Source organism: Onychomys torridus, chromosome 14 (assembly GCF_903995425.1).
Source record: "Onychomys torridus chromosome 14, mOncTor1.1, whole genome shotgun sequence".
Lineage (NCBI taxonomy): Eukaryota > Metazoa > Chordata > Mammalia > Rodentia > Cricetidae > Onychomys > Onychomys torridus.
Window position 1 is genome coordinate 5,036,694 of NC_050456.1, and position 12,903 is coordinate 5,049,596.

Below are 12,903 nucleotides of genomic sequence, written 5' to 3' on the forward strand. Positions count from 1 at the left end.
AAAAACTCTCTAGTATCCTTAGCCTTCAGTACAGCACATACTGCAATTATTTTGACATTCCATCTTGCCCACTCAGGATGGCCATTATCAATAAAACCAACCACAACAAATACTGGTGAGGATATAGGAAAAGAAGCACCCTTATACACTGTTGATAGGAATTTAAAGTGGAGTATAGTTATTATGGAAGTTACTTTAGATGGTCCTCAAAAACTAAAGTTAGAATTACCATATGACCCAGCTGTACTACTCTTGGGCATATACTCTGAAGGACTCTACATCCTACTAGAGATCTACTTGTACATCCATGTTTATTGATGTACTATTTACCACGGAAAGGGAACAAGCCTTCCCATTAACATGAATTTCTAAAAACAATTTGGTATGTGTACACCATAGAGTTTTATGCAGCATTAAAGGAAAATTAAACCCTGATACTTCAGGGGAAAAAATGGATGTAATTGAAAAGCATTATGGGGAGGCTGAGCCTCCTCCTTTGGAGGAACCACAGCAGCTGCAGGAGGAGTTGAGTGAGTTTGTAGAGAGCAGCTGCAGGACTCTGGAGGAGGTGACAGCCTCCCTGGGATGGAGCCTGGAGATCAGCTGGACCCTGGGGATGAAATCTCGATATGCCCTTACAATTCCAATCATCACATGCCTAAATCATCACTAGCAAAGCACATGGAGTCTTGAAGATTGAGGAAGCTGTGCTATGCCAAAGAGGAAAAGGATGAAATGTACAATCCTGCTTTTTTCTATGAGAATTTGAAGATTCCCTCAGTTACTTTGAATAAGGATTCATAGTTCCAGATAATGAAACAAGCCGGAACTGCAGCTGGGAAAGATGGTGATTGTTACAGTCAAATAATTGGGGAATGTATTCTTCAGTGCCTGTTGAAGTTACTCTGAATCACAAACGACCTGTTTGTGACCTTACCCCAAGCAGATGTCTTGCCCTTTATGATTTTGTCATCGAGGAGACAAAGAAAAAGCACTCTGGTTCTCAAGTCATTGAAAGCGACAGCCATCTGTTTGTAGACTTGGCTGCTAAAGTCAATCAAGATAACAGCTGGAAAAAGTCCAAAATCTTACCTGGAAATCCTGGCAGAAGTGAGAAATTATAAAAGAAGATGCCAATCCTATAGAGCCAAAAATGTTCATATAACCAAAAAGTCATATACTGAGGTAATGTGGGATGTGATAAAGGTGCAAATGGGAGAACTCAGTAACCACTGGCAAGAAGAACAGGAAAGAGCAGAAGATTGTGCTGAAAAGAATGAAGAAAGGTGATCATCTTCGGTAGATTCATGACAGTCTGGTGGAAGTTACTTGGATGTGGAAAATTCACAACATAGAAGGGCTCAGAGTAGAAGTCCACACAAATGAAAAAGAAATAAGGACAAAATTTCTGAGTCGAGAAGAAGGAAAGAGAGGGATGGAGAGAGACACCATAGTCATAAAGGAAGAAAACAAAAAACATAAATAGAATGTGACTGCATTAATTATGCTTATGGAGTAAATATGCTGATGTTTTAATTATAATCTTTGCGTAGGATAAAATGGCTATTATGATTGTGTAATATTCATTATTTTAATAAATGCTTCAAACCATGGGGAAAAAAAAGAAAAGCATTATGTTAAGTGAAATTATCCAGACCCAGGAAGACAAGTATAGTTGCTTTTCTTTTCCTCGTATGTTGAATCTAGTTTTGAGTGAGTGAGTATGTGTGTGTGTGTGTGTGTGTGTGTGTGTGTGTGTGTGAGTGAGAGAGAGAGAGAGAGAGAGAGAGAGAGCGAGCGAGCATTTTCCTGCAAAAGGGGGACCATGGTAGATCTGTAAAAGCGGAAGTGATCGCGCAGTGGGGAGGTGATGGAATATGTTGAAAGACCCCCGGAGAGGTCTCCCCTCAGGAGAGACCCCCAGCTCAAGGAGCACGCAGCGACCACGGATCAGATGCAACAGCACGAGGTTTATTTAAACACAGGTACCTGGGGCAACCAAGTCTCTCGGAAAACTTGCGCGCCTCTGGGTTGGTAAGATGGGTTTTTATAGCAAGAAGCGCGGGAAAGCATTAGTCAAAGGGTTCTGATTGGATAATTTAAACAAGGCGCGAATGGTTACAAAGCTCTGATTGGACAATTCAAGTGAGGCGCGAATAGTCAAAGGGTTCTAATTGGACAAAGCTCTGTCAAAGTGAGGCGCGAATAGTCAAAGGGTTCTAATTGGACAAAGCTCTGATTGGACAATTCAAAGTGAGGCGCGAATAGTCAAAGGGTTCTAATTGGACAAAGCTCTGTCAAAGTGAGGCGCGAATAGTCAAAGGGTTCTAATTGGACAAAGCTCTGATTGGACAATTCAAAGTGAGGCGCGAATAGTCAAAGGGTTCTAATTGGACAAAGCTCTGTCAAAGTGAGGCGCGAATATATGAGCATAAATCAAATGGGGCGTGAACTCAGGCTCAGGGCGGTTTGTGGGTTTTTCCCTGGGTAACCAGATATGTGTGTTGGCTCAACCCCTATCTAGAATTCCAGCTGCTCTGGCCCTCCCGCACTGACGCCAGGCAGTCTGCCCCTGACATCCTGCTTATCTATCGGCTATCTGGGCTGCGGTGGGGCCATTCTATTTCCTGGAACTGTCTTTTGTTCCCTTATAAGCCTTGCAAACATAGCATTACTATAGGGGTGCCGGGGGGTCTTTCATTCCCCCATTTTCTTTTTAACTAAATGGAATCTTTCATTTACTGAGGTGCATAAAGGTGAGGGGCCAGGGGTGGTGTCTCAGTCTCTGACTGATGGAGTCGTTGATATTGTTGAGTTAGTACCAGAGTCTGAACCACCGAAATTCTCTCCTTAATAAATTGAATGAGCCTGTTTAAAATGCAAGGGCCAAACATCAAAATAAGCACAAGAATCAGCAGAGGGCCCATGATGGTCGATATGAGGGTGGTGAGCCATGGGGACCTGCGGAACCATCCCTCGAACCATCCTTGTTGTTCCTCAAAATATCTCTGTCTCTGCTTCAACTGCTCTCTGAGTTTCGCCATGCTATCTCTGACCAAACCTGTATGATCAGCATAGAAACAGCATTCTTCCTTTAGAGCGGCACATAGTCCCCCCTCCTGTAGAAACAGGATGTCCAGTCCCCTACGATTCTGGAGTACTACCTCAGAGAGAGAGGTTAAGGACTTTTCTAAGGCACTTATAGATTCCTCCAGAGCCTGTATATCCTGGTTCATGGCGGCTTGGAGCTGTTGGATGTGTTGAGTTTCAACTAGGGCAGTTGCTCCTGTTCCTATCCCAGCCGCAACTCCCCCCATAGTGAGACCTCCTAACATAAGGGCTAAGGTCAGGGACACAGGTTCCCTCTTGGTTCGGGCGGGTCCCATCTCAAATTGAGCATAAATGTCTTCAGGCTCATGATAGGTTATCCTGGGAAACAGTTCTATTAATACACAAAAGCTGGACTCATTGCCTTGCAGTAATGACCAGGATGCACAGTGAGTGAGTCCCGTGTTGCATGCCCAGTAAGTTCCATTAGGACTAATGGAATATCCGGTTCCCGAGGTCACAATAGTATTACAGAGGCCACGATGGGATGGGGGAGGATTCCCCAGGCATAATCCCTGTCCAGATACTTCTGACAGAGTCAGCTTATGTTGGGTCTCTCTCAGGCATCGCGCGGGGGGGGGGGGGGTGTCCAGCTGGGAGTGCGGGCCCTGTACTGCTACCCCTTCATAATAGGGAGGGAGGGAGAGTAAACATAGCCAACATTCCTGAGTTCGGTTAGGCTGGGTGGCATTTAGGGTGGAATAGGCTCCTTGCAGTAGACCAAGGAGTCGATCCCCTGTTCCTAGGCGGGTCCTGGCGGGGGCCGCAGTTGTTGGGGCTGCAGTTATGTTGGGAACATTCATATTGAGTGACGTAGTGGGAGTGGGGAGTTGCTTACCCTGTCCTGTCTGGGACGGGGGTTTCTGATCTGAGAGGACCGAGTTGGGACCAACTGACAGGGGGGTGGTTTCTGCCTTGAGCTGAATTTTGAAGGTCAGGCCTTTGTTAAACCCTGTCATATAAAACCTGAGTCCCCAAGTATGCCCGGACTGCCATCCTCTGTCCTCCTTGCCCTTTTCAGTGAAAGAGATAACAATGGGTAAGGGGACAGTTCCCTCAGTGCTGACTGTACATTTGTTGGGGCTGGAATAATTTTTAGACACCGTTATCAGGTCCCAACTAGAGCTGGGCTTCCAATAGGCCCCGCCGGTGGTCTCACATCCCCATTGTTTGCAGAAGAATTCCTCATATCCCCCACATCTACGGGCCTCATTCCGGTTGCGGCCATCACGGGGACAGACATAAAAGTCATAAGTGGACAAGGAACAACGGGTGTCTGCATTGATACATCCAGGTCCCCTCTGTGGGAGATGGCCTCGTCCTCCCCCAGGTCTGATTGACCGGGCCGTGCGAACCGGGAAGTCAGAGTGACTCAAATGAGCAATGTCCCAAGCGTCCAGGCCCGCTACCAGCTGGCAAATATCGGGAGTTAGGGGGGGCCACCAGGTGTGGGGGGCATGGTTAGCTGTGGTTGACCATATGGTCTCCCCGGTTTGGGATATAACTTGCCAAATGAGCCTTTTAACTTGGTGAGGGGACCCTGACCCCAGGGTTGGGAGAGGGGTAAGAGTAAGGAGGAGAATCAGGCACGAGAGAGTCTTATCTTCAGTGGATTTTGAGTGCGCTGTACCTTCCATGTGGACTCCTTGGCGCTGGTCGGGTCAATCTCCTTAGCAGCCTTCACGTGGGAGGCGTGGACCCAGGCAGCAATCCCGTCGACCTTGAGAGCGGTTGGTGTGGTCAGCAGGACGGTGTATGGTCCCTTCCACCGTGGTTCCAAATTCTTGGTCTGGTGTCGCCGAACCCAGACGGAGTCCCCGATCTGGAAGGGATGAGGGACTATTGGGTGGTCCAGTTGCTCTCGGTAGGCTGCTGCCAGAGGTTTCCAAACTTCCTTCTGTACCAGCTGGAGGGCCTGGAGGTGTGCCTCTAAGGTAGGGCTGGTAGCGAAGGACGAAATGTCAGGATGAAGGAAATTCACAATAGGTGGGGGGGCCCCATATATAATTTCAAAGGGAGTCAAACCATAGGGTCCGGGGGTATTCCGGGCCCGGTAAAGGGCTAAAGGGAGTAGGAGCACCCAGTCTCTAGAGCCAGTTGCAAGCGTTAATTTGGTCAAAGTCTCCTTAATGGTTCTATTAGCTCGTTCTACCTGTCCTGAGCTCTGGGGCCGGTATGCACAATGAAGCTTCCAATCAATCCCCAGCAATCTGGCCACCCTCTGACTTACCTGGGAGACGAAGGCAGGCCCATTATCTGACCCCATTACCTGGGGCATCCCATATCTGGGAAAAATGTCCTCCAACAGCTTTTTGGCCACGACGTTGGCTGTTTCCTTCTTGGTGGGGAATGCTTCCATCCATCCAGAAAAGGTGTCCACAAAAACCAGGAGGTAACGGTAGCCATAGAGTCCGGGCTTTACCTCTGTGAAATCTATTTCCCAATGAGTCCCAGGGCGATGGCCCCTTAGGCAGGTTCCCTTGCCCAAGTGGGCCTTTCCGGGGTACACTTGGGTGCATGCTGGACAGCTAGAGGTCACTTGCTGGAGTATTTGGTCCTGGTTCAGTAGTATAGCCCCAGAAGTCTCGTCGGCCAGTAGGGCCTTCATTTTGCCCTTGCCTAGATGGGTCAGTGCATGAAGAAACTTGAGCATGTATTGGGTATGGGAAGTAGGCATGACTAGTTTGTCTTCTTTTGTATAAGCCTGCTTCTCAGAGTCCCATTCCGCCCCCATTTTCTTTGCTAGCTCATGGTCCTCAGGGCTGTAGGGCATAGGGCCTCTGCCAGGCGGCGGGTGACCCTGCAGGAGCATCAGCTGCCCTTCCTTGGGTGGTTGGGAGGCTGCGGCTCGGGCGGTTAGGTCAGCCAGCCTGTTTCCCCGAGCCACTGCTGTGTTCCCCTTTTGATGCCCTGGACAGTGCATTATACTGAGCTGCCGTGGGAGGAATAGTGCTTGTAGGAGATCCAGAATCTCCTTTTTATTCTTGATTCCTTTACCTTCTGAAGTCAGGAGGCCCCTTCGTCTGTAGATTTCTCCATGCATATGAGCAGTGGCGAAGGCATATCTGCTGTCAGTATAGACTGTGAGTCTCTTACCTTCTGCCATCCGGAGGGCCTGGGCGAGTGCGATCAGCTCCGCTCTCTGGGCCGATGTTCCAGCCGGCAACGGCGAGGCCCAGACCACCTCTGACTCAGTGGTGACAGCTGCTCCTGCTCTTCTCGTCCCTTCCTCGAGGAAGCTGCTCCCGTCCGTGAACCAGACATAGTCTGAGTCCTTTAATGGTTGATCGGTCAGGTCTGGACGGGTACCGTGCGCTTCCGCCAGGATCTGGAGGCAATCATGCTCCCCCAAGGAGGCAGGCAGGGGTAGTAGGGTGGCCGGATTGAGGGAGACTGTGGGGCCGAAAGTCACTCGGTCGGTATCTAGCAGCAAGGCCTGATAATAAGTCATTCTGGAGTTGGAGAGCCATCTGTCTGGGGGCTGCCGGACTAGGGCTTCCACCGCATGGGAGGATAGCACAGTCATTGGCTGACCCAGAGTCAGTTTACCCGCATCCTTGAGCAGGACTGCAATAGCGGCCACCATGCGTAAGCAAGGGGGCCATCCAGTGGCTACTGGGTCCAATTTCTTGGATAGATAGGCCACCGGCCTCCTCCAGGGCCCCAGTTTTTGCACTAATACCCCTTTGGCAAAACCTGAGTTCTCATCCACGAATAGTTCGAAGGGCTTAGTTAGATCTGGTAGGCCCAGGGCTGGTGACTCGAGCAATGCTCTCTTAATTTGTTGGAAGGCCTGTTGATGTTCTTCCTCCCATCGGAACATAATTCCCGGCTTAGTGAGAGGATACAGGGGGGCAGCCAGTTCAGCAAACCCAGGAATCCAGAGGCGGCAGTAGCCGGCCGTGCCCAAAAATTCTCGGACTTGCCGAGGGCCCTTGGGAGGGGGGATTGAGACAATTGCCTCTTTTCTGGCCTCGGTCAGCCATCTTCGCCCTCCCTCCAGGGTGTAGCCCAAATAGATAACTTTGTTTTGGCATATCTGGGCCTTTTTGACTGAGGCCCTGTAGCCCTTCTCCCCAAGCCTGGTCAGCAGAGCCTGAGTTCCTTCCAAGCATTCGGTCCGGCTCCTGGCGGCCAAGAGGAGGTCATCTACGTACTGGAGCAGAGTCAAGGTTGGGTGCTCTACCCGGAATCCGGCTAGATCTGCATGGAGGGCCTCATCAAAGAGTGTTGGGCTATTCTTGAACCCTTGAGGGAGCCGGGTCCAGGTCAGCTGTCCTGAAAGCCCGATTTCTGGGTCCCTCCATTCAAAAGCAAACAGTAGCTGGCTCTGAGGATGCAGTCTCAAGCAAAAGAAAGCATCTTTTAGATCCAGCACCGTATACCAAGTATGGGTCGGTGGGAGGGTGCTGAGGAGGTTGTAGGGGTTAGGTACTGTGGGGTGTATGTCTTCTACCCGCTTATTGACCTCCCTTAAGTCCTGGACCAGTCTGAATTCCCCCGTGCCTGGTTTCTTGACGGGTAAGAGGGGAGTATTCCAGGGAGATCGGCAGGGTTTGAGCACTCCCTGGTCTATTAGCCGCCGGATGTGGGGTTTAATCCCCTCCTGCGCTTCCCGAGACATGGGGTACTGTCTGATTGAGATTGGGGCTGCGGAGGCCTTCAATGAAATGACGAGGGGCGGCTGGTCGTGCGCAAGCCCCAAGCCTCCTGTTTCTGCCCATACCTGTGGAAACCTGTCTAGCCAGTCCTGCATCTCACCCGGTGGTTCTTCAGGGGGCTCAGGCTCGAAAAGGCGGTATTCTTCTTCCAGATTTAGGGCGAGGACTTGTAAAGGGGTTCCCCCAGGCCCCGTGACCGTGGGTCCTCTTTCATCAAAGTAAATCTGTGCTTTTAATTTGGTCAGTAAGTCCCGGCCCAGCAACGGGTGAGGGCAGTCGGGTATATGTAGGAAAGAATGGGTTACTTGCCCCGACGCCAACTGGACTTTTCTTTCAGTCGTCCACCGGTATCTCCTACTACCGGTGGCCCCCTGGACCAAGGCGGAACGGTCACTGAGGGGGCCCCCAGTATGGGTCAGGACCGAATGTTGGGCCCCCGTATCAACTAGGAAGGTTATGGGTTGCCCCCCGATCTTGAGGGTTATCCGAGGCTCAGGGGGGGGCTCCTGGCCTGGACCCCCCTAGTCTTCCAGATTAAGGAGGTCCACAGCCTTGGGTCTGGGTCGTCGGGGTCCCTGTGGTCTCTGTGGGCATTCCCGAGCCCAATGTCCTTTTCCCTTGCAGTATGCACACTGGTCCTTTTCCAAGGGGGGTCGCCTTCGTTCTCCCATCCTAACTCCCTCTCTGTCCTGACCCTGCAACACTACGGCGGCCAGTGTCTTGATCTCCTTGTGTCGTCTCTTGTCCCTCTCATCCTGCTTCTGCCACATCCTCTCCTCCCTTTCCTCCGGGGTTTCCCTCTTGTTAAATACTTTCTCTGCCTCCTTCAGCAGATCCGAAAGATTCAGTGTCGACAGTCCTTCTAACCTCTGTAACTTAGTCCTGATATCTGGGCTCGACTGGTAGATAAATGACAGGATAACTCCTGGCGCCTGCCCTGGGTCCTCTGGATCATAGGGGGTGTACATTCTATAAGCCTCTTTTAGCCTTTCTAAGAATGCGGCAGGCGTCTCCTCCCTTCCCTGGATAGTGTTTCTTACCTGGGCCAAATTAGTGGGCCGCCTAGCAGCGGCACGGAGACCCGCTAAAAGCAACTGGCGATAGAGACGTAGGTGTCCCCTACCTTCATCGGTGGTATAATCCCAATTCGGGCGCGTGAGGGGAAAGGCTATGTCAATGAGATTGGGGAGCTGGGTAGGTCTCCCATCTTCGCCGGGGACCAGCTTCCGTGCTTCCAGGAACACCCGCTGCTTCTCCTCCACAGTCAGGAGGGTCTGCAAAAGCTGTTGGCAGTCATCCCAGGTTGGCCGATGGGTCACTAGGATAGACTCAATCAAGTTGGTTAATGCCACAGGATCTTTGGAAAACGGGGGGTTAAATTGTTTCCAGTTATAGAGATCAGAGGCCGAGAATGGCCAGTACTGGAGATGGCGGCCGGGCCCTTCTCTGAGGGGAAAGGCCTTGGATTCCAGGGGGGTGTCATCCTGGCGGGCCCGAAGGCGACCGGCGATGGGTGAGGGAGCCGGGGTCCCCCCTGTGTCCCCGCCAGTTGCCATCTTCTCAGGGGCTGCTGCCCCTCCGATGGCCGGCGTCCCTGTTTCCGGTCCCGCGGCTGGCGCGGCCGGTGCCGCGCGATAAGGCGGCAGCTCAGCTGTTAGGAGGTCAATGAGGGGAGAGTCTAGGTCGGAGGGGAGGACGGAAGGCTTGAGAGCCTCTTTGCGGGGAAGTATAGGGTATAAAGAGGAAGAAGAAATCGCAGGAGGTGCGGAGGGCGGGGGAGAAGCCAAAGGGGTTGTAGAGGGACCTAGGAGGAAGGGCTTGACCCATGGAAATGGGTTTTCTACCAGGGATCTCCAGATGGCTATGTAGGGGACCTGGTCCGGGTGCCCGTGGGGTTTGGGGGCAAAAATCTTCCCTTCAATCTGTGAAATCAAAGAGAGGTTAAAGGAGCCCTCTCGGGGCCAGCCGACATCCATCCTAACCCATTCGGCCTCGCAGAGGGTGGTCCATTTATTCTTTTTGATGATGACTCCTTCATTGTTGCCACGGCCTTTTACGTCTGACCAGCGGTCGAGAGTGAGGCTCAGGGGCGTAGCGACGGTTTGTCCCATTCTGGTGTCTAGATAAAGAAGAATTAGGCAGCAAACAAGAAACAGACAAACAACAGATGTTACAACAAATTGCGCTGCGCGGCTTCGGCGCAAAACCGAAAGCAAGAACTCAGTCGGGGATTGGGAGGGTTTGCGCCCCCCGTCCCCTGCCAACACCACGTATCCCTCGGATACCTGGGAGGCCCCGAAAAACCGTGCCCCAAAGGGGACTTCAGACTCCCATGGAACGTCTTCCAGGGTTGGTGAGCGAAGTCCGGGCTCGTCAGCCCCTTCAGCCTCACCCCGATACAGAACACTAGGGGAGATACCCTAGTGCGGGACTCAGGCGGCCCGGCCTCACGGCAAGTCTGCCTGCCTCCTCTCCCAGCACTACAATCAGGCGGCCCGGCCTCACGGCAGACCTTGCCCGCCTCCTTTCCTGGTCCCTCCAGACGCTGCGCAGGAACAGAGCTCAAACATAGAAACAGGCAGCACAGAGACAAAACGGACACAGGACGGCTCGAGCTTAAACAGAAATACCGAGGCCGGCCGGCTTACCTCCTGATGGTGGGTTGGTGGTCCGTGAGTAGAGGGTCTCTGCCTCCTGGCTGGCTCGCCAAATGAAAGACCCCCGGAGAGGTCTCCCCTCAGGAGAGACCCCCAGCTCAAGGAGCACACAGCGACCACGGATCAGATGCAACAGCACGAGGTTTATTTAAACACAGGTACCTGGGGCAACCAAGTCTCTCGGAAAACTTGCGCGCCTCTGGGTTGGTAAGATGGGTTTTTATAGCAAGAAGCGCGGGAAAGCATTAGTCAAAGGGTTCTGATTGGATAATTTAAACAAGGCGCGAATGGTTACAAAGCTCTGATTGGACAATTCAAGTGAGGCGCGAATAGTCAAAGGGTTCTAATTGGACAAAGCTCTGTCAAAGTGAGGCGCGAATAGTCAAAGGGTTCTAATTGGACAAAGCTCTGATTGGACAATTCAAAGTGAGGCGCGAATAGTCAAAGGGTTCTAATTGGACAAAGCTCTGTCAAAGTGAGGCGCGAATAGTCAAAGGGTTCTAATTGGACAAAGCTCTGATTGGACAATTCAAAGTGAGGCGCGAATAGTCAAAGGGTTCTAATTGGACAAAGCTCTGTCAAAGTGAGGCGCGAATATATGAGCATAAATCAAATGGGGCGTGAACTCAGGCTCAGGGCGGTTTGTGGGTTTTTCCCTGGGTAACCAGATATGTGTGTTGGCTCAACCCCTATCTAGAATTCCAGCTGCTCTGGCCCTCCCGCACTGACGCCAGGCAGTCTGCCCCTGACATCCTGCTTATCTATCGGCTATCTGGGCTGCGGTGGGGCCATTCTATTTCCTGGAACTGTCTTTTGTTCCCTTATAAGCCTTGCAAACATAGCATTACTATAGGGGTGCCGGGGGGTCTTTCAATGTGACGTCAGAGCAGAAGGAGGAACCACTGGAGAGGTTAGGGTCCAGCGGGAGAGGACAGTGGAGGTGAGGGCTCACCATGGGGATGAGGAAGAGGAATCAATAGGAACAGAAATGGGGGAGCTGAAGGGTGGCTCCGTGGGTAAGAAGAGTTACTGCTCTTGCAGAGGACGCACGTTCAGTTTCCAGCACCTGCACAGTAGCTTTCAGCAGCAGTTACCGTGGATCTTACACCCTCTTCTGACCTCTGTAGGTACCAGAGATATACTTGGTACTCATACACCTATGCAAGTAAAATGTTGAAACACATAAGTAAGTAATTTTTATAAAAATACAATAACATATATTCATAACAGCGTCAGAGTGAAGCATATAAACTTTGTATGCTATTATGCCCTTTCTTTCTAACCCTTTTAAAGAACGTCCTGCATTCTGGAGTATCTGTATAGAAGCCCTCTGCAGGTGCCTCTGTTTTCAGCCATCAGGGACACAGCCAGGCAGCTGGTTACTCCATTGCCCTTTCCTCATCCTGCTGTTGTTTTTCTACCCTGTTACTACCTCAAGCTTGCACATCTCCCATGAAGGTTTAACACTACAATATTTGTCTCAGGCTCTGCTTTTTTAAAGAACCTAGAGTAAGACGTGAATTCTTCATAAAAGGTTATCATAAATGTAAATGGGGTCCGATTTATGGCAAGACTACTTATAAAATGGTAAAATTTCTGAGACTGACTCTGTGGACTTATATGAAATAATTTGCAAATGACACCAGTACATAAGGGACTCTCAAAACAACATGGGCTTTGTTTAATTTCCCATAAAGTTGAATCATTACCATCTGTGTTGTCCTGAACCTGGCACTAAGTATTAGGGTTTGCTGGGATCATCAGTGGGTGACCAAGTAGATACTACACCTCCTTTCTCCACAAATCTGTGGGTTGTCAGTAGATCACAGGGCAGGGCGAATGAACCAAAATACATAGTGTATGTGTTTAAAATTGTGAAAGAACAAAATCTATAGTAAAAAAATAAATAAAATCCAATAATGCTTATTAACAAAATATTTCTAATACAACTTTGGAATACAATGCTGCAATACCAAATGAAGGAGAAAATATATTAGTAAATCAATGTGGCATGTGAAAATTGTATTCAGTATTTACAAGGAAGCCTGGAAAAACAATGACCTAACATTCATGACACTGATGTGGTCTTACAAGGAAATGTGCTGTTGCACAGGCTATTGTCATTGTTCTTGGTTGCTAACCAGACAGAATATTATGCCAAACCCTTATTGCTGAAATATCACACACTTTGGTCGTATGACATGGAGAAATCAACTTGGTTCTAACCACAAATCTTCCTCTGTATTGGGTAGCTTTCACTGGTTCAGAAGGTGCTATTCAAGTGGCTTGGGGAGAAAAACCAACATCCTTAACCATGTAGGAACCCCATAAACTGCAATAATGATCACAGTGGTACAACTGACGATGAGTGCAATAGTGGTATGATTGTTATGGCGGTAGCTAGTGGCTTATGATTGGATTTAAAGCCCATCCACAAGAGAAAACACATTATGGGCACTATAAATTCGTCAAGAACT

General features: G+C 50.1%; 1 protein-coding gene and 1 pseudogene across 1 annotated transcript; one reads left to right on the forward strand and one right to left on the reverse strand.

Moving 5' to 3' along the window:
- The first annotated feature begins 451 nt into the window (after positions 1-451).
- On the forward strand, positions 452-1,482 carry LOC118595632 (annotated as a pseudogene).
- A 3,226-nt stretch (positions 1,483-4,708) lies between these two features.
- Positions 4,709-9,880, reverse strand: LOC118595633 (the record flags this gene model as incomplete). The annotated part of the gene is made up of 6 exons (XM_036206349.1): positions 9,752-9,880; positions 9,089-9,481; positions 7,494-8,155; positions 7,010-7,409; positions 6,212-6,544; positions 4,709-5,650 (listed from the first exon to the last, which is right to left on the reverse strand). Coding segments are annotated over exons 1-6 (2,859 nt in total), but the record flags the coding sequence as incomplete, so codon positions are not given.
- Between the last annotated feature and the right edge of the window lie 3,023 nt (positions 9,881-12,903).